Source organism: Perca flavescens, chromosome 18 (assembly GCF_004354835.1).
Source record: "Perca flavescens isolate YP-PL-M2 chromosome 18, PFLA_1.0, whole genome shotgun sequence".
Lineage (NCBI taxonomy): Eukaryota > Metazoa > Chordata > Actinopteri > Perciformes > Percidae > Perca > Perca flavescens.
The window spans coordinates 28242607-28265569 of record NC_041348.1 but is presented as its reverse complement, the minus strand read 5'-3'; the positions used below and the strand labels follow the sequence as shown (position 1 = coordinate 28265569).

Below are 22963 nucleotides of genomic sequence, written 5' to 3'. Positions count from 1 at the left end.
AAACTCTTCTAACTGTTCACTGTACCGCTGTAAGCTTGTAAGGAATAACTGGTGATTCCTATCAGTCGCCACTAGATGGAGGCCTCTGCTGACTTTATGCTCTGTTCCTGCTGTCTCTGACCAAACACATACTTTGCAGAGTGTGTTTGGTTGTGTGTGTGTGTCTTTGTGTTTGGGTGAATGTGCATTATTCAGAGAGAGAGAGAGAGAGAGAGAGAGAGATCAAAGATTTACTGACAAAGGATTAGAAAAAGAAACAAAAAGACATCTGGGTGTGAGCATGTCATATCTGTCAGTGTATCTTTGTGTGACTGTGTGTGTTTGTGTGTTACGTCTATATCTTTGTATCACTGTGTACATCGGCAGAGAGCGGCCATGTTGTGCTTGCTGGGCCTCTGAAGCGTATCGCTCTCATGTATCTTGATCTTGTGAGGCCTTACACACACGCACATTCTGTGGAGCTGCATTGTGGGTCCACTGCGGCGTTGTCAAGATGACGCGCTCATCACAGTGTAGCGACGGGCCGCGGAGCTTTTTAATTGAAAATAAAAGACGGAGGGATAATTAAAAGTAAATCAATTAGTATTCACCTCGTTACTGAGCGCTGCAGCACTGCTGCCGGCCTGCGAGAATAACACTTTGCATCTGTCCCCCTCTACACACCATTATCTCTCCTACTGTACATACATTAGGTTTCTCAATCTGTTAGTTTCTTTCCAGGGTGACAGAATCCCAGGATGCACTGGGATCAGGCTCCGGTCATCACAGGTTTGGCTTTCCTCATCAGGAGAATTCCACGAGTTCAGGATTTGATTCATTGTTGTTTTGCATTAAAAAAAAGGTCGTAGATCTGCAAAGATTAATCGATTAGTTGTCAACTATTACAGTAATTGCCAACTGATAATCGATTAATCAGTATACGTAATTTTCTATGAGGAAAAAAAGTAACTTTCACTCCTCTATGACAGCAAACTTAATATCTTTGAGTTGTGGACAAAACAAGACATTTGAGGATGTTTTTCTGACATTTTATAGACCAAACGATTAATCAAGAAAATAATCAAGAGATTAATCTACAATGAAAATAATGGCCAGTTGCAGCACTAATCTGATTACACTCTATTTGGTGCAGAAAACAGCGATATGTAAAAGTGTCCTTGATCTTCAGTAAATGGAACACACTTTTCAATATGCATCTAACGTCACAGAGACACCAGCATGTCCAAATGTTTCTGCCCTCTCTCACCTAGTTTAACAACATCTGCTGCCTACGTGCTCTGTGATGCCATGGTTGTTGACATTCCTAATCCCATAAATCTGTCTCGATCGTATCTGCACGTCATGAATTCCGAGAAAGACCACAAGGTATGATTGGACAGGGTTCACCCAGTCTAATGATGTGTCTCTTGGCCAAGTCACGCCAGGAATTGAAGGCACCATGACCATCTATAATCTCACATAATGGCCATCTCAAAGACCTGAATGTCACGCATGTCATCCAGGGCTCAGGAAATTGTGTTTGCTCACTTAGTGTTGTTCCTCATACCAAACTGGTAAGTTAGAAGTGATTCTCCAAGTGGAGTCAGGGAGACTAAAGGCTCTGACACACCAAATGCCTGACACATGCATGTCATTGGCGAATATAGGGAGGACATTCAACTCAAGTTGCATTAAATCAGGTTGTTTTAACCAAGATTATGCTGCAAGATGTGTTTTGTTCCCTGTTATAGACTAACAGTATTATAACAAGCTATTTAAAAAAATATCCAGTTTATTCCCATTAATTCCTGTTCATTCCCGTTAATTCCCATGGAAAGTTTCCAACTTTGAAAATTCCCAGAATTTTGCAACCCTGCTCGGAACACACCGAAGCGACGCCGATTTGAGCGTACGTTCTGCACGTGGCAGGCAGCGCTAATCTGTATTGTCGCCCAAAAGGAAAAATGAAAACCCAAAATGAAAACCGGAAATGACGGAACATCTCTCTAGACCTAGTAAACACAGAGCATGCTGTCGTCAGTCACTGTTTTCATCAGAGAGTGTTGATAGTAGTCAAGAGGGATCGTTACTGTCATTACTCGCTGAACGGAGGAAAATACGATGGCTAGTAATGAGATTATACTGGCGTTGTCAGCTCCGGTTTTCTCGTGCACTGATTCGCTAGTCAAGGGCTAGCACTCCACCAATCAGATTGGTCATTGAGTCCGACTGCCCGGCGTTCGATTCAAAAAGTGAAATTGGCCAAAATGAACGCCGACGGCTCCTCCGACCGCCGACGGCACGGAACACACCGAACAGACTCGAGTCACCGACCTCGCCAGACTGTCTGACGGCCGATAATCGGGTTGGTGTGTCAGCGCCTTAATTCAAAGGTCCCATATCATGCTCATTTAAAGGTTCCTTCTTGTATTTTGGGTTTCTACTAGAATATGTTTACACGCTTTATAGCAGCATATATTTTAAGAATATATCATATTTCCACATACGTTTTCACATCGACTTCTTTTTATTTATACCCTCTCTCACTGTCTCCCCAACTTCCCTCTCTCTCTCTCTCTCTCTACCAGTCAGCTCTGGGCTGCGTTTCTCCAGTGGATCTTCACTCTAATTAGCTATCATCGCTCTACTTCCTGCCTTCTGACACACACACACACACACACACACACACACACACACACACACACAAAACTGGGACATGTAACAGCACTCTGTGTGTGTGTGTGTGTGTGTGTGTGTGCGCGCCATGTGTGTGTGTGTGTGTTGGTACAAAGGTTTACTAGTTTCAGTGACATGACAGTGATGCGCTTCAGTGGTTCAGCTAAAGTACAAACACATAAAACACACAAACACTCTGGTGTGTGTATGTGTATATATTTGTGTGTGTGTGTGCACGCGCGCCATGTTTTTTGTTAATTTAACAGCCTGGTATCTGACATATATATAACAGCCCAAACTGAATCCCCTACAGCTACATAACATCCGTCTGAGCTGTGCATGTATGTGTGTGTGTGTGCATGTATGTGTGTGCGTGTGTGTGTGTGTGTGTGTGTGTGTGTGTGTGTGTGTGTGTGTGTGTGTGCAACTCTCTTGTTATTAGTCACCTCAGCGCTTTCTGCTTCTTTCTTTCACTGTCTTCCTTCCTTTCATTATGTATTTCTTCCTTCCTTCCGGTCTACCTTCTTTTCTTTCATTCTTTTTTTCTTACTTCCTTTCTCTTTCTTTCTTCCGGTCTACCTTAATTTCTTTAATTCTTCCTTCCATTCTTATTACATACCTTCTTTTTTATCTTCCTTTCTTTCATTAGTTATTTCTTCATCCCTTCCTGTCTACCTTCTTTTCATTTTTTCAACAATATCTTTATTTGATTTTTTACATAACAACGCTAGAGCTGTGTGAAGAGATATTGTACAACAATATATCAAGTAGATACCAGATCCTACCTTCCTTTCTTTCATTATTACATTCTTTTTACTTCCTTCCTTCCTTTCCCTTTCTATCACTTTCCTTTCTTCCTTTCTTCTGATCTACCTTCCTTACTTTCTTTCATGTAGGGCTGGGCAATATATCAATATTATATTGACATCGATATATGAGGCTAGATATCGATTTAAATTTTGGATATTGCAATATCGCCCAGCTCTACTTTTTTTTTTTTTCTCCTTACTTAATAATAATAATAATAATAATAATTTATACTTTATTAATCCTGCAAGGGAAATTACAATATTTTCACTCTGTTGTTATTATTATACACATGACGGACTGGCCTGAATTACACACACTTGCTCAGTACCTCTACATGCACTAATGGAGAGATGTCAGAGTGAGGGGGCTGCCCATGGAAAGGTGCCCCGAGCAGTTGGGGGTTCGGTGCCTTGCCCAAGGAGAACTGGCGCCTCTCCAGCTCCCAGTCCACTTGAACCAGCAACCCTCCAGTTCCCAACCCAACTCCCTACTGACTGAACTACTGCCACATAAGCTACTTCCTACCTACCCTCATTTCTTACTCTTTTTACCCATCCTTCCTCCCTTCCCTTTCCTGCTTTCTTTCTGTCTGTCTGTTCTGCCTTCCTTTTTTCCCTCCTTCTATCCTTCAGTTATTTCCCTTTCCCCCTGCCTTCAAACGTTGGCAGTGACTGTGTCACTTAGTACAGAATTCACCACTGTCCTGATTTTCAGCACTGACGCCATTCGACACATTTTTCTTTTTATTCCCTCGATTGACTGGCATCTGGTCTACTGCACAACTTCTTCTGTGGTGTTGTTGCTGCCACAGGGGAACTTATTGTTGAGGTATAAAAATATCCAGAGCTGATGAAGCCACAGTCTCACTATTTATTGTCACATAAAACACAAAAAAAATCCAGTCCAGATTCACCGTGTTTGATGTATTATGGATCTTACTTTGCTTTGAGGTCCTGTTGACTGCTGTGTATTCGCTGTGTGCTACAGGCGTAAAATGAGGCCCTATGTGACGCATTACTGGCCAGTCTGTTTGGACTTTACTCTTCCTTTCTTTCCTCCAGTTTCTCATTTTCTCACCTCCTTCATCTCTTTCTAAGCTCCTGCTTTCCTCTCTACCATCACATCAGTCTTCCCTTCCTCCTTTTCATTTCCTTGTTTTATTTTTTCCAAGCTTTCTCCTCCCCCTTTCCTCTTATTTCTGTGCTCGCCTTTTCTCTCTCTTTACTTCCTCTTCTCAGTTTTTTGTTCCTTCCCTCCTCCTTTGTATTTACGTCTATCTTTGCATGTCCATGCCTGTCTTTCTGGCCACTTCATCTTTCTCACCCGTCACTCATGACTCATAGATCAAATAATACATAATAACATGGATGACAATCACACATAGCGAATCACACACACATGCAAACGCACACACACAGACATGCATGCAAAAACATGTACACACTCATCTCATGTCTGATCATGTCCAGAAGATTAGTTTGAATGAAGATGCGATTAACACACACACACACACACACACACACACACACACACACACACACACACACACACACACACACACACACACACACACACACTTTTTCCATGCAGACTGAACAGTTGGTGCGGTGTAATGAGCTAATCTTCAGCTACCTCTCTCTCATGCTTCTCTTTCCCTCCTTCTCTCTCCCTTCCCTTCTCTCTTTCTCCTTTGTCTGTCTTGCTTCACCATCTACCTGTGCCTCTCCTTCTCTCTCTCTCTCTCTCGCTCCCTTTCCTGTCTCTCCTCTCTCTCTCTCACTCTCTCTCTCTTTGGTGATTTATTGGTTGTCAGGTTGTTCTCTGCTGCAGGGGCTTCTGGGACGCCGTCAAGGTGCACAGTGGTCAGGTAATGACAAGTGTGTATGTGTATGTGTGTGTGTGTGTGTGTGTGTGTGTGTGTGTGTGTGTGTGTTAGCAGTATTTCAAGCTGCCTGTCCAAAAAAGTGTCAAGCATCTGGCCCTGCAGCGTGAATGTGTGTGTGTGTGTGTGTGTGTGTGTGTGTGTGTGTAATGATCATCTTTAGACAAATGTAGCTTTAGATTAATTAACATTTAGATTAATTTATCAGCCACATGATATACGGTAGTGGCTCGCCTTCAGCTACACACCACATTAAATGCATGTGTGTGTGTCTTTGTGTGTGTTTGTGCAGACCTGCTTGCCGTCGGCCATGTTGCAGGGCATCAGCAGGACCTGGGAGGCAGGGAAGGTGGTGGACAGAGACAGACAGTGCTGCTGCTGTCGGATCTGCTGCCCGTGAGTGTACACCCACTCCTGGAGACAGAGACAGAAACAGAAAGGTGAAAAAAATGTATGTTAATCGATTAAAAAAAGTACGTAGAAAAAGTAGATAGATAAGAATCTCATCTAGGCTCTATCCTACATTTATTTTTAGGGGCACTAGAGTCGTACTTATAAGACATTTTAAAAGGGAAACGAGAAATGTTGTATTCATGTGGAAGCAGTAGGGTTGATGTGTATTCATAACCAGTCTGACATGTCCCACACACACACACACACACACACACACACACACACACACACACACACACACACACACACACACACACACACACACACACACACTTACAGGCAACAAATACTAAGGAGGTCAAGGTTCAAAGTAACAGCCGCCTGATGTATTAATAATCATGTAGGAGAAAAACGTGCTAGGAAAGAAAATAAGTGCTAAGATTACAGACTAACACACACACAAACACACACACACACACACACAAACACACACACAGTGAATGTGTAACTAGATCCGGATTATTATTGGACCTAACAGCATCTGATAAATTCAACTTGCCGGTGTTTTTTTGTTTGTTTGTGCGTATGTGTGTTTGTGTGTGTGTGTGTGTGTGTGTGTGTTTTGTTTGTCTGTGTTTGTGTGTGTGGGTTTGCCTGTGTTTGTGTGTGTGTGTGTGTGTTTGTCTGTGTTTGTGTGTGTGCGAGGGCTTTCCACACCCTCAGGGGACAGACAGTATAAAGGTCACACCAAAGTGAACTACATCTTGACACATCTAGAACACACACCATGGTGTCTCCAAGGTGTTTCTTCATAAAGGGGTGCCACATATATTAATTGGTATTTAACTAATCTGAATTATTGCCGGGTTATTATTAAAAGACGAGACAAAAATAGCCAGTATTATTATGTTAGTAGAGATTAATAGTTATGTTTGTGACTAATGATTATATTCATTATTGTCTGAGTTTCTTTGTCTGACTGAGACCCAAAACTATGGGAGCCCTGAGAGGCAAGCTGAAAAAGCCAAATCAAAAGCTTCATACTTAGGTTTTGGCCATGGATAGTATCTCGTATGTAGGAGATACATTTTTATTTCTTAATTAGGCTGTTTTGAGGGCGAGAAAGCCATGCTGAAGCGCTTAGTGCGTGCTTCAAAGGGAACTGAAAGTTCAGCCAAATTCAGCATAAACAAAAGGTTTTACCTTCTTAGTTAACAACAAATATCTACTGTAAAACATAATGGAAATGTATATAAGCGCCAACTTGGGTTAAACAGTGCTAATAATAATTGGGTACTCTTACTTAAGTTGCATAACGCAGGCTTGTAATGGACTATTTTTCCACTGCAGTATTGCTATTTGTACTTGAGTAAAGGATCTGAATACTTCCATTGGGTATCAATGGTAATGTTTAACAAGTAAAAAGGTGACCTGTTTACTTGTTAAACAACCTAATGCACTATTTATCCATTTTGAAAATGTCATCCATTAATGTATCTGTTGATAGGATTTTCGGTTAATCAACTAGTCATTTTAGCTTATAATCTTGATTTCTTATGAGGAAACAATCAGCAATTATTACATTTCTAGCATTCCATCCTGCTTTTAAAGGGACATATCAATACATCTTTACAAGTTACGACCATAATGATACTGCTCATTGGCCCGTATAAAGTAATACAGGGTGCGGGTTGGTGGGTGAAGAGACAGTGGGAGGTCCTTTCAAAGCACGTCTGTGATTTATGGGGTTTTATATTGAATAACTCAAAACTGCAGGGTTTATTTCACCGTAGGATTGATTTATTGAACTGCAGCAAGGAGAATGACATTGGAGGTTAATTGGGGCTGGAGCTCAATACATCTTCCCTGCTGGAGTCTCCCACGGAGTAACCTCACACATTTTGAGAAACATAATCAGTTTATGTTCAAATATTCATTAATGTGTCTTTGTTTGATTTCAGTCTAGATTATTATTAGTGGTATTTTTATGTGTTGTAGTAGCAGCAGTAGAACTACACTATAATTACAACACTTGTCTTACTGCATGATCCCATATCATATTATCTTAATATATTCATGTCGGGGTTTTGCACTGTGTACGGCTTTTCTAGCTTTGACTGTGATACACAGCTGATAGGCACCCTTACATTTTGTTAAATTTGTAGAAAACTTGTAATGGAACAGTAGAAAACATTTAAATCCTAGATGACTGACATCACAAGCTGTTTTCTGCTACAGGAGTATGGATTTACAAAATCTCCATGCTTCCTTGCTATTAATTTGTCACTGTATGTGAACGCTGGTGCAAAGTGGTGGCTTTAAACAAAATCCTCTCTTTGTTTCTGAGGGACTGACACCAGAATCTTTATGTTTACAGTGAATGTTTCAGATCACTTACACATGTTCTGCTAATAGATTATGCTGTAGGTGCTAGAAATGTCTCAATAGGATCAATATGGTCTCTAGCTAGGTAGATAGGTAGGTAGATAGATAGATAAGTAGGTATATAGATAGATAGATAGATAGAGTTCCCCAAAAATGACCGAACAAGGACGTGGACTGTTATGTCCAGGTCAGCAAGCATGGTGTGATACAACAGCAAAGTGGATGCTCTAACTTTAGCTTTTATCTCCAAATATGAGGTTTAGATAACATGGTTTAAGTTAGTTAGTGACATTCTTTAACTATTAACAGAGATACACATGACGCGGGAAATACCTTGCCCAACAAAGTCTGCCATTTTTGAGCCGCGCCTGACACCATCTCTCTAACGCACGCACGCACACATACACGCTACCAAGAGGTACATTTATTATAGGCATGTCTGGAGATTTAAACAATGAATGAATTTACGCTACTGTGCCTCGTGTGTAAACGTGCTCAGTGTCTCCCTAATGGGGAGATGCACTTTCTTTCGCTTTTGTATAGCATTTCCACACATCGTGTCCTCTGCGGTGTAGAGGCGTATATGAGCACTGTGATGGGAGGGATGTTAAATGAGCCAGAGTTCAATCTGATCCTGGTCTATTAAAAAATGTAAAAAAGAAATGAATTGATTCAGCGTGGTTGCAGACCTCTCATAGGATGGTCTTTATTCTCAGGCCCCTCCCTGGAAGGTCATTTTACAGTAAGTGTTCAGACTCTGTCGTAGTTTTGTCAGCCGTTCTCTAGTCTATATCGACAACGTGTCATTTACGGGATTGTTCAGGTGCCACCAGAGGTTCCGCTGGATGTCCCTCACCTTCCGCTTTCTTTGAGTTGGCATTCTAAACTCCTGTCGATTCGGGAAACATTCTCCGAGCTAGAACCGTCAATCAAATTATAGTTATCTTTTTCTTTTGGAGTAAAATTCTCGTCACACACTCGACCATTTTAATTCCAGAGTTCACCTCCTATGTTCCACCAAACAAGTTCCTTCTCAAGGCTATTTTGAAGACGATTGTGATTGGTTTAAAGCAAGGCCGATAAACCAGAGCACGTCTTTCTCCTATCCATTTTGTTTGGACTTGCCGGACCTTCCTCCGCGGCGCTGTGGAGGGAGGTCTGGCATTGGGAGACTCCCTGTTCTCAGCAATTAATTGCGGTTATTTTTATTTGATTATTAAAAAAATGTTTCCTTTAATGTGGATTTCTTCTTTGAATTAATTGGCTACGGATATTTGCAAACACCAGGGGGAAAAAAACTCCCTTTTTAAGGGAGAAACTGACAGAATTGAAACATTTATTTAATTATTAATGTTAAATATTTCCACCTGGGAGCCACACAGTACAAACCAGACTTCGGAACATGAACAAACAGGGATTAAGAGCCTTCCTTCAGGGCTTCTCTACAGTAGCTGATAAGGTAGAGTTTCACACACACACACACACACACACACAAACGCACAAACACACAATCACACATCGCAGTGGTTTTCTCTGCGAGTTCAGGGACTTGAACCTGACACCTTCCAGTCACAGTGCAGCCTCTCTGGCCTTCGGGTATTTCGTCTGCTGACATGTTCGCGCTGTGAAAGGCGGCTTGTTAGAGTGGATCACAGCCTCCACACTCGTTCTAAACAGAATAATGAGAATCCTACGGGTATTAATTAAGGCGGAGAGAAGGCAGAACGCATGCACGCACACACACTCACGAACGCACGCACACACACTCACGTACACACACACACACACACACAAAACACACACATTTGTATATTACCAACAGTCGACTATCGTTCTACACTGACCAAATGTGGACCACTTTTTCTGATAATTTTGAAAGAAAAAAAGAGAAATAGAATTGTTTCATTAAAGGTATTATTTCTGAATATATAAGTGCAAACAAAAAGTTTTGATTTGTGTTTTATTTTTTATTGCCAAGAGGGGACTTGCAGATTACCTGTACATCATAAATTACCTGGCTGCATGCAGAATTATCATCCATTTATTAAGAACAGCAGCATCAATTATATTCTAAACTATTTCTATTAGGGGTATTAACATTGTTTTTGTATTACTGTATGTAAATATTATGACCTCTGTAGAGTGGTGGAGTATGCATTGTAAAAATGACCTTTATCCTGTTGATTACATTTTATTTTGTACTTTTAGTTAGTGAATCCTTTGTGTCAGGAGTGAAACCTGTCCGCAGTGTCATGGTGTGTTTTGAATCATGCTTTGACTAGAGGGTGTTGTGGTTGTTTGAGCATCTTCAGAGCATTCAAGTTAAACTAATTAATAAGTCACACAGTTAATAGCTCCTGAATTAATAATTCTTTAATGAGGACTAGTCACAATTCTGATTTGATATTCTGTCTTTTAATGTCTATATTGCTATCTAAGAGGGGAACACACACACACACACACACACACACACACACACACACACACACACACACACACACACACACACACACACACACACACACACCTTCTGCTGTAACCTAATCAAGTTTTAGTTTGACGACTCTCTCTATCAGAAATCTTGTTTACATCTAGTAATGACCAGAGGAAGGGAGGGGGTGGTGTGAGCAATATTTCCTCATCCATCTTAATGAATAAGAACTGTTTTTTCCCCCCACATCCTAGTCTAGACATCCACACTCCCTGCGTCTATGGAATGAAAATCTGCATGACTGAGAAAAGATGTTTATCATTTTACATCAGCTGATTTGACAACCTGTTAAAGTTTTATAAACCGTATTCCATTAACTGTCTTTAGATGTCTTCTTTACTCTATCCCAGACTCTATCTGTTTCCTACCGGTTCACAGTGGGGAGAACAACAACACTGTCTTTCTAAATTCCAGGTTGACCCACCTGGCTGATGGCGGGGACCCCGTCTGTTCCTACGCAGGGAGCCAGTGAGAGGACGGGCAGCTCCTGGCCCTCCACCCTGCGAGACTCCAGACAGTTCTGCCGCTGTTTGATCACCCCGGACTGAGAGTCAGAGTCGTCTGGGACCCTGGTAGAGGAAACGCAACATAGAATTTATACAAGGGCTCCATTGTGTTGGAGAGACATATATTACACATCCCAAACAAAACCCAAAATGCATAACTAGACACCACTAGAGGACAGTGAGAATATATGATTTTTTTCTGTTGAATCTCCAAAACCTCATTTACCCAAACTGGCAGCAACAGAATTTAGAGGATATACTGTATCATCTTACATTTTCAGATACACTTACAGCCTCACTCAGATGAAACAGAAGACCCCCAATTGTCTCCACCGTGGTCTCATTAACTACATCAAGATATCGCAGTTAATTTGACAGTGACTCATCAGCGTTTTCAAAAATGACGCGCCTGATGCACCTTTAACGAATCCGCTGAAGGCCACGATTTTCTAAACTCATTACTTCAGAAAGTTTCTTCCCAATCTTCCGCTTTGATAAACTTTCTCAGTCTTTCTTGTTATATTCTTGGCGGCGCTATAAACTCGGGCTTAAGCCCTGTACCATTAATTCAATCTGCTATCTCTCTCTGTTTTAATAACCCTTTAAAGGTTATTCCGCGTTTTAAGGGTCAAGTCTGTCCTCCCCTGAGAGCGAGCCTGTTAATTCCATACTGGGGGATTAACACCAGCCTCCAGTGGATAAATGGGTATTTAAGTGTGTGTGATTGTGTGCGTACTGAAGTGTTTGAAAGGGGAAAAAAAGTGTTTGAATGAGAATGCTTATGTGTGTCTTAAAGTGCTCATATAATGCCCATCTTCAGGTTCATAATTGTATTTAGAGGTTATAACAGAATAGGTTTACATAGTTTAATTTTCAAAAAACACCATATTTTTTAGCTCCTGTTTTCACTCTGTGTTGAGCTACTATTTTAGCTACAGAGTGAGGCATCTCACTTCTGTTCCATCTTTGTTTGGAGTCGCACATGCGCAGTAGCAAGGTAGGGACTACTAGCCAGTCAGAATCAGATTATGAGGGCTTGCCACGCTAGGACATTGGCGAGCATTATAACAATAATATGTGTTACAAAGTTACACACGTTTGTCTCTGAAGTAAAGGCTGGACTACAGTAGAGCTGTTTGGAGCAGTTTGTGAACAGTGTTTTCTGTTGGAGATGGTAAGTCCATTTGGGGGGACTTTGGGCTTTTCACTTTGTAAACCTATAACATGCACAAAAAAGATATATAACACAATAAAGGAAAGGGAAAAAGGAAAAAAGCACAATATGAGCACTTTAAATATATTTGTATTGGCATGTCTGTGTGCTTGTAAGCAGTGCATTTGTGTACTGTATGTATATGAGTGTGTTGTTGTGTCTTTCTGTGTGTGTGTGTGTGTGTGCGTGTGTGTGTTTGCAGACAGAGTACTCAGTCTGAGACACCAGGGCCCCTGGGAGCTCAGCCAATCAGAACAGAGGGAGATATTTAACACAATGACACTGAATGAGGTGTTCCAAAAGACATGAGTGTGTGTTTGTGTGTGTGTGTGTGTGTGTGTGTGTGTGTGTGTGTGTGTGTGTGTGTGTGTGGTTGAAGGTGGGTGTACACTCACTGTCGACATTCATTTTTGACAGATTCAAAAAACAAAACAGGAGGTGCATTGTGTGCCACATTTGCAGACAGCACAAAGCATTGTGCAGGTGCGCAGGGTTTGATTAAAAGCTGTATTAAACCCCTTTCCCACCGGAAAAAAAACAAACAAAAAAACACCAACACGCACTAACATCTGGCTTTTGTCTGCAGTGGGAAAGGTTACAATCAGCTTTCATTCCCAGAATAACTGACTCTGCAGTAGTCACAGGTATTTATCGGCTCCAGTTCCGATCGGCAGTGATGGAAACACTACCCCAGGGTGGAAAGTTTTTTTTTTTACTTCTGCATCTCATTAGAGCCACAAATTCCAGCGGTCACTGTGCAAGCAGCACTCAGGCATCATTCCAAATTAGTTGGCACTGAGTTCGAAAGAGAGACTGAATAAGTAACAGATATAAAGAAGAGGTAACCACCGTAACATCGCTGGCCGCTGCTCTCTAGTGTATACTAGCCCTGTTTTCCAGCGAGTTTGTAATGTTGAACGTGACACGCCAGAAAAAAACAGAAAGGCATAATTGTCTACTGGCAATGGGAAAGGAGTCTGTCACCTTTTTAGGGGGTTTTCCAGGATTTAAAAAACACGCACATTTTGGGGCGAACAGGGAAATTCACAATCATGCCCACACCTTTACCTGTCCTGTGTGCTTTTTGTCTCAAAATGCATACAAGTACATTTTGCCGAACAAAATATGTTCTGACTGCATCATAAGATCTGGAAATTAAGCTAGCCACAGGTCTGGAACCAATCCTCTATGCTCCCCTCTGTTTTGTTGCCTATCATCTTTTATTATAGCTAGTTTTCTTTTGGAGTCCCAGGGAAAAATGTGGGTACTAAAGTTGGGCGACAGAGTCAAAAGCAAAGAGATAGATTATAAACAGAATATTCAAAATCAAAGAAGCAGAGGCAGAGATATTCTGACTTGTCGAAACTTGGTAAAAACTTCATCCACAGTCCCAGTTCATTACGCTGGCTTTGCGTACTTTACAAGGCTATACTCCAGTGCCGCAGAAGGCGTCATACGTACAACTGTTTGTCAGGCTGAGTAATTCCCCCCATGAGGAATAAACTGACCTGATGTGTAAAGTCAGTGGCATTCCACTTTAAAAGAAAAAGAAAAAAAAAAAACGAAAAAAAAAAACACAGACATAAAAAACCTAATAGAAAAATAATCTTATCTTAAAATGCCCAAGACAGTAATAAAGCCAGTTCTGGTGTCAGTCTTGAAATGTCTCCTCTCTCTCAGTTGCTTGCTCAGCAGAAGCTTTCCCTGGACAGATAAGTTCAAAGACACACACACACACACACACACACACACACACACACACACACACACTACTTGAGCTCAGGGTAGACGTTGTCCAAGTACCACTTAAAGGATTTGCACTTGAGCTTCTTGCGGAGTTCCACTCTGCCTCGGATACTGGTAAACACACACACACACACACACACACACACACACACACACACACACCAACAGACAAAGGCAGACAGTCAGATAAACAGTAGTCAGTAATACTCAGACCAGGAGAAGTAGTCATACAATATCCAAAGACAGAACAAACTTGTCACAGATAATTACAAAGTAACGTACAGCCAGGACAAATAATACAAGCATGTGATGTGGATAGGCAGGTAAAGCCTTATAGCTGTGTTTAAATGTCAGTGTTAACCTGTTTCCGAGAGATAAATACTGACATTTATGCATAGCTGTGGGCTTTAATGTCTGTTCCTGCTGTGTTTTGCGGTAGTCTTGTATTACACATTATCACATTGTGGGGACTTGCTTCCCATTTCGGGGACAAAACACTTGTCTGAAGTAAACCATTTATTTTAGACTTCTGGTTTAAAGAGTAACACAGCAGGTGGCCGGGTTGGCTCAGTGGGTAGAGCAGGCGCACGTAAACATGGGAGGTTTATGCCTCGACGCAGAGGTCCAGGGTTCAAATCCGACCTGTGATGATTTCCTTCTTGTCTTCCTCCTTTTTCAGCTAGCTGTCCTATCCATTAAAGGTGAAAAAGGCTGAAAAGCAAGTTCAGTTAAACTTAAACTACTGGACATCAGCAAAAATGTGATTTTCAGGGGGTGTTAAGTTACTCTTTAATGTCAGGGTCAAATGTCGAAGGATTGAAATATATTTCCCTATTCACTCCTGTTAATATCTCTGGTTGTTTTAGTCCATTGCGGGCACTGTTGCAAGTCGATATACGGAGCTACTTCATGGCCCTATTAGAGTCAAAGGATTTCTGCATAATTGTGATGAAGTACAGCTGCAAAAGCTGCTTGGAGCACTCAACTCTTTTTCTTTTTAAGAGTTTATATTTCTGTCACCCTCCACAAGTTGCAACAACCTGTATAGCTGTGCCAATCCACCCTTGTTGCTGTTGAAAATTGCAATTAATTAAAGTCTCTTTTTCTTCCATTATTGGATAGTTTAGGGTGGCCGTGGCTATGAGCTAGAGCGGGTCGGCCCTCAAACACAACATTGGCTGTTTGAGGGCTCCTCTGGCTACATGTCAAAGTGTCCTTGAGCAAGACATTGAACCCCAAGTTGCTCCCCGGATGCTGTATGTGGCTGTCCACTGCTCTTGATGCTTAGGATGGGATGAATGCAGAGATTCAATTTCACTACATTGTACTGTACAATTGTGAGCGACGGATAAAAAAGTTGCTTCTGTTTCTTCTTCTATAGTTTATAGCTGAGACAAACAAGGAACGTGGGGAGAGTCAGAGGGATGACCTGCAACAAAGGTATCCACCCTGAAACAACGCACAAGTGGTGTGGATAAATAAATAAAAAAACCTGGCAATTCCTTCTGTGGCTTTTTTTTTTCCGGCTCTGGTACCAGAAGATTACATTGCGATCCCTCTGAATTGACGTCTGGAACCAGGCTTCTCACCAGTGTGTATATACTGTATAAAGTGTGTGTCCATTGTGTGTTCTTACTCTCCGTAGGATTTCCCCCGTGCTGCAGGCCGAGCAGAGTAGTAAAAGAGACTGAAGTCATCCATCCACACTTCAGCTGTACGACGTGTGTTCCTGTAACCACACACACACACACACACACACACACACACACACACACACACACACACACACACACACACACACACACACTTAAGACCATGGTACCTCACAATCTTATTTCCTGTTATGTATATTTGCTTTATGTCTTCCTTTGGCAGGAACTCATTTATGGTGAAAGCATTTTGTATCCAGCAGACAAACAGTAAGTGGATAATGTGACTTTTGTGAATCTCTGATGTCTTTAAACGCACCAACAATGGCAGTTATGAAAAAACAGTCTCTGGTAACTGCCAACAATAATGTCACCTTGACCTAAAGTTAATGCAACTATATGCGTTCACTTGAATGTATTACGGATCTCCGGAAGGTTTCCAGCTGTGCATTTTATTCTCTCGGAAATTACACATAATTTGTGGTTAATGGATTAAAACCATTTACTGAACTATAGGCATGTTTCTTTAATACAAAGCAGCCATTGAACGAGCTTCGGATTTTGTTTTGGCTAAATCAAAACATGAGAAACTGACCCACGATTTCATAATGCAGGTGTGATTGTGTGCGGCAGAACGGTAATGCGTTAATCACGCACAAGGTCTCCACACAGTGAGAATACAAACAGGACAGCTTCATCACAAAAACAGAATCCCAACCTCTGTTCCCTAGATGTTTGGGGATGATATTTAAAGGTTTAAATAAATGATATATGCAAACACTCCCTGAATGTAAGCAAGAGGATGTGATGAGATGCAAGTATGGTCTGTCCCCTCCTCCATCAACACTGTGGATCCAGCTGATATTGTAACCACAGTGAAGTAGAGGAGAGACTGCAGGAAGGAGGGAAGGAAACAAGTAAAAACAGGCATCAGCAGTGTTTACCTGCTGCCTTTAAACACACAGCTGTGTTGCAGACAGCAGCCCACCTCCAGATGAACACCCTCCATTCACTACTATTACTTCCCAATATATAATATCCAGATTCAGACTGCATATTTATACCTGCTGCAAACCCTGCTTACTGTATTTCTTATTCAGTTCTATCCAGCTCAGTACGCTTTATTCACCCACACTGCAAAAACAGTAGAGCCCATTTTCTCCAGCTCTCGCCTCCGATTTACTCCTTTTTCTCTCATCCTCTTTCTCTCTCTGTAGTAATTAGCTATTAGCGGAGTTTCTCTGAGCTGTGAACTATCTCATTGAAATGACAGAAACCCTCCATTACAGGCATAACACTGGCTGTGACGGTTTAATGAAAGGGGAAGAGAGAGAGAGAGAGGATATGAGTTGGCTGCTGTAGGCGTATAAACATAAATACGTGTCACACAGGCTTACAATTAAAAAGAATCACTCATTGCACACACAAACACACTGGGATACAGCAGCAGGCGTCGGCGAGGGAGGAAACAGAATAATCTTTGTAATCAAATTATTAAGCAGCCCTTTTTATTTAGCATATTCATAACCCAGACTGCCAGCGCCGAGCCTTCAGCTAATTAACCGGCGGAGCAACACGCGAGCAGACAACTGCAGCTTTGTTTGGGAGATCGGCGTTGATCACAAACATCAGGCCATCGTGATACGAATAAAAGTCATCGTCACGCGCACAGAACAGATGTTGCCTCGGTAACAGCCGACGGGGAGCAAAAATTAGCGGCTGAACGGCCTGACTGAAAGAGGAAAAGTCTCAGTGCCGTGGTGGAATAGCTGGTTGACACTAAACAATAAGTTTATACGAGCCGTTCGGCGGAGAGGCTTTGCCCCAAAGTGCCGTTCAGCAGCAGGAGCGCTCGTTTAGGAAGCTCAACTCCTCCAACCTGGCAGAGTTAGTGCCTTGCTCCGCCCATTAATCCACAAAGGGACCCCAACTTTCAACCCTGGCAGTGTTAATGCCTTGCTCACAAGCAGAGGTTCGGGAATTACTGAACTGTTTAGGGAATAATCCGCCGGATAGATCATCAGTCTGCGGCGTTCAATGGATCCCAGGAGTTACTTTGTGATGTAGTGCTGTAATTTAGTTTTCTGTGAGCTCACTTCCTCTCTGTCTTCTACTTGAGTTTGTCATTCACAATGTTTCCCAGAATGCCTTTTCAATACATGCCTAGGCCTGATACTGTCATTCTCTGGATATTCACTTACAAAGGGGATAATTAAAAAAACAAAATACAAATAAATTTTTCTTGTGACCTCGAGATATAGACAAGCACCGTCTCCCAATTGCACTTTGTTCTTATTCCTTACACTGTGTAACACTTTGATGAATAACACCGTGCAGTAATGACGAAACTGCACTCGGTTTTGTAATCTGAAAGTAACCAGCATCCTTATTGTAGCCATGATTAATCTATTTATACGAGATCAATTCAAATGCAGTAGGAGCACATTAGTCCTGTTAATGGATTATTGGACTGCCTGTAAACATCTTTCTGTCTGAACTGTTTGAAAGGGGCAGGGAACAGAATACAGCTTATGCTAATAGGATCATATTGTATTCGCAGCTCAAAGGCTCCCAGGCAGCTGTAAATCCACTTTAACAATGATGTGAACAGCTTTTGCGGGGCTGCGACACACAGCTCAGAGTGCAAATGCTGCACGGCTGTTTCCTGTGTATTATTATTAGTCCAAAAGTGAATCTTCAGCAGGAAAGTTAGTGGGATTATAAATTAGGTAGGTTAGTGTGTAACTGCGCACCAAATGATTTAAAAAAAAAATTACAAACAAGTCCGAAAAGCAATTAGGTGATAGTCAATCTGCAGTTCATTGAGGAATGAATTCAGCTAGTAGGTCAGTAATATAATATGTGAATAGGAACCATAAAATAATTAAAACCTAAAAACACTACACACCTTACACATAATGGCCAAATAGAGGGGGGGGTCATGTGTGAAAGGGAGCAGGGATCGATATTCGGGGATATCTGTACTGCCTATTTCCCACCGCAACACTCGTAACACCTCGTAACACCTCGTAACATTGCAGGGACAAGCACTTAAAGGATTACACCTGTCTGAGCAAACCAATCACAGCACTCTGATGATGTATTTCAATCTGCAATGATTGAAATTTCCCCTTGATCGATCGATCGATCAATCAATCTATCTATCTATCTATCTATCTATCTATCTATCTATCTATCTATCTATCTATCTATCTATCTATCTATCTATCTATCTATCTATCTATCTATCTATCTATCTATCTATCTATCTATCTATCTATCTATCTATCTATCTATCTATCTATCTATCTATCACCACGCACTGCATGATTTTATCCCCCAACTGGAAATGCCAGCGCACTCAGACTCAGACGTCTCTCTCTCTCTTTCTCATGGGTGGGCTAAATTCTCTGGGCGGGCAAAGCAGAGAAAGGGGAGGTAACCTTGCTCCTTATGACCTCATAAGGAGAAGATTCCAGATCGGTTCATCTGAGCTTTCATTTTCTCAAAGGGAGAGCAGGATACCCAGGACTCGGTTTACATCTATCACCATTTCTAGCCACTAGGGGACCATAGGCAGGATGGGGGAACGCATATTAATGTTAAAAAAACCTCATACAGTGAAATCTTTATGCCATGGGACCTTTAAACTGAGGTCAGAGGAAATAATTCAGCCCGAACATGTTTGTCTCTAACAAAGTTTTGCTGGAGTTTTGACCTTTTCTGTGTGAATTGACAGAAATCAAGCAGCCCTCTGGCATCTCAAACAGATATCTGATTCAGTCTGCATACATGAAAAATCCCCCTAAAATGGAAGTTCTGACATTAAATTGGGTCAAAAACTCGTTCTCAGACTTACTTGATGTAGGTGTTGGCGTTCCCGTCGGGGAAGACGTACGGGTGTTTCTTCCTGAAGACATGACCCACTCTGCTGCAGGGCAGGATCTCCAGACTGCCGCCACACTGCCACACCCGGAACGAGATCTCTGCAACCAAGTAAACACCCAACGTTCAACTCGTAGACTGTCTGTATGTTTTTGATTTAATCGACCTTTTCACCAAGCCTCATTCGGGTGAATATAAAAAGGTGTTACGATTCTTTCCTCAGTCCAAAAAAATGATAAATGTCTCAACAATATCCATCACTGACACCAAGTCAAGAACAGATGTAACCCTTGCTGTGTTACAGCCCCTGTGTTTTTGTGTAACTCATCTGTCTGCATGTCGGTTTTGCCTCCTCTTTACTGCGAAGCACTTGGTGACGTTCTGCTACTGCTGTTTAAATGAACTAACTTCAGATGTGTCACGGTAGCTGAGTAACTGTGTGTAACCAAGCTTGTTGTTCATTTGAAGCTTTTTTTTGTTCTGTGTCTCCTCGTTAGTTTTCTATCCTGCACATCACGGCTAAGTGGGCCAAATCTCTCTGAATATTTGATGATCCGCTGACGGACTCTGATGTGTTTGTCTGATTCAGTGTGTGTGTGGGAACGCGTACGCTTGTCAACGTGCGTTCATCTGCTTACACTGTGCTCATTCTCTGTGCATCGTGTGTGTGTGTTGTAGTTTAATGTAGGCTAATAGACAACGCAGCTGTCTGTCTGTGACTCAGAGGATAGAAAGAGAGAAGTAACAGAGTTTCCCCAACGAACGATATGCCGAGAACTTTGATGGAGAGAGAGAATAGGAAAGAGGGAGACATAGAGGGAGAACAGGAGAAAGAGAATAGGAGAGAGGGAGTGAAAATGAGAGCATGGACTGGATTTGATGAGGAAGAGGAGAGATGGAAGTAAAGATGATACTCCAGAGTACAAAGGAGAACAAGAGAAGTCAGCAATATACTGAGATACCGACACAAAGCCTGTGAGACTGACAGAAACATGACAGAGAGCAAATGAGTGTGTGTGTGTGTGTGTGTGTGTGTGTGTATCTGTGTGTGTGTGTATGTGGGTGTGAGAGGCTAACAGTCTTTCATTGATCTGAGAAAAGCAGCAGTACAGCAATCAGCAAACTGACTCCAACAATCTATTACTAAGCATGTACACACATACACACACACAGACATACAGACACACACACACACACACACACACACACACACACACCGTTCAGATGACTGCAGGCAGCAGCAGGAGAGCCAGATGTTGCTGCTGGATGGATGTCAGACTGTAAAGACAGTTCACCTTCATTCAGCTGATATTAAAGGACCTTTGTATTCCTATCAGTTAACTCCCCAGCGTAATAAGTCCTTCCTCTTTGTTATCTACTCAGCTGTTCATGAGCCATTCCTGCACTTTCTTATGATAGCAATGTAAAAACCAACCCTGTCTCATACCAAATATGATTACAGTTTGATTTGTATGATGTGTTTTGGAGGAAGCGTAAACTGCTGCCTGGATTATGTTCACCAGCGACTGCTGTCCATATCCTGTGTCATTTGCCATGTTAGGGTCAAGCTTAAAGTGCTCATATTATGCATTTTGGCTTTTCCCTTTCCATGATTGTGTTATATTAATTTGTGTGCACATTGTAGGTTTAAAAAATGAAAAAGCCCAAAGTCCACCCCAAAGGGACTTACCATCTCCAACAGAAAACACTGTTCACAAACTGCTCCAAACAGCTCTATTGTAGTCCAGCCTTTACTTCAGAGACCAACGTGCGTCTTTGTAACACACGTTATAATGCTCGCCTAGCTGCTGGTGTGGCACGCCCTCATACTTTACTTCTGACTGGTTAGTAATCCTTACCTAGGTACTGTCAGGGCACGCCCTCATACTCTGCTTCTGACTGGCTAGTAGTCCTTACCTAGGTACTGCGCATGTGTGACTCCCAACAAAGATGGAATAGAAGTGAGATGCCTCACTCTGTAGCTAAAACAGAGAGCTCAACACACAGGGTGAAAAGAGGAGCTGCAGCAATGTCCAATAAAAATATGGTATTTTTCTTTTTTTTATTAAACCATGTAAACCTATTCTGATATAACCTCTAAATACAAGTATGAACCTGGAAATGAGCATAATATGAGCACTTTAAACTAAGGTTAAAACACTCAGTTAAGATTTGTTTTTTGGGGAAATATTAAAGAGTCAATCAACTGAATCTCCTGCTTCAAGTGAGCGTTTAATTTGTCTCTGTGTTTAAGACTATGTCCCTGGTCCTAACCAAGAGCACTGAGGCGCCTGAACACAACTACAAAAACATGAATCTTGCACAGAAACCCTGGAGGACCATTTTAAAATCAATGAAATTATTTTGAAATCAATATCTTATGTCCAATTATTGATCTCTTTAGTAAGAAGCCGAATAATAAGTAAGATAATGTAGAGCGAGCGAGTCATTATTGCGAATTAAACCCCTGCAGGTTAACTAGACCTTTGTGGGCAATGCTCCAAACTAATGAGCAGGCCTGCTTTATTAATGTATTTTTATGGGATTTTTGCATTAATGTGATGAAGAACCTTGATGTGTTAGGTACCTAAGTCATGGGATTAACCAAATACACATAAACCTGCCAGTTATTTTACGTTGACAATCTAATTGATTTCAAATATATACTGGTACTATGACATAGAATGACGTATACCATGAAAGAGGATTGTTTTGCACTGTAAAACAGTCCTATTTATTTATATATGTGGTTTGGATGTTTCAGTTTGTAGATGTTTAACAGGTTCGACCGAAATGTTGAAGCTGAATCTATTGCAAACAAGTAACGGACAGGGTACCGGGTTTCTTCTCAAATCAGAGTTTTTGGTCCGACGCCTCAGTCATAAAGACTATTTAACGGTTTTAAACTAGAATAAACCATTAAAATGTTATTTTTTTTGGTTATTCCCTCTGTGGTGACATGTGGACATGTGGTTAGATTAGTTTTCAGTATTACAACTGGCAGGATGATGAAAACATACTATTCCGACTATCAAAGCTGCAGAAGCCAAAAAGGGATCAATTGCCACTTTCCATGTAATATTTAAACCTTTGGAAAACTGTTTGCATCACTATGACTGCATTCAAAATGAATGCAATTCTGATGTAATCATCCCACATCTGCAAAGTGACACTTTGTCCTTTTATCTTGAGAAAAACTGACAGGAGAGAAGAGAGAAAAGAAGAGGGATTGATTTTTTTTTGTAAATAAAACTTGCATTGAAACACAACTGTTGAAATGCTTTGAATCAAATTTCTTTAAAAGAGAAGACTAAAACTTGATTCCAGTTAGTACATCTCAACCAATAA

General features: G+C 41.4%; 1 protein-coding gene across 2 annotated transcripts in view; it reads right to left on the bottom strand.

Moving 5' to 3' along the window:
* galnt14 (UDP-N-acetyl-alpha-D-galactosamine:polypeptide N-acetylgalactosaminyltransferase 14 (GalNAc-T14)) overlaps positions 1-22963 on the bottom strand; it is a 200818-nt gene that overhangs the window by 3507 nt on the left and 174348 nt on the right. For both annotated transcript variants that reach the window (XM_028605705.1, XM_028605703.1), the window contains 5 exons: positions 19590-19716; positions 15718-15810; positions 14109-14192; positions 11041-11185; positions 5642-5761 (listed from right to left, as the gene is read on the bottom strand). In XM_028605705.1, coding sequence (XP_028461506.1) covers positions 5642-5761; positions 11041-11185; positions 14109-14192; positions 15718-15810; positions 19590-19716 — 569 coding nt within the window. The remainder of the gene's footprint in view (positions 1-5641; positions 5762-11040; positions 11186-14108; positions 14193-15717; positions 15811-19589; positions 19717-22963) is intronic.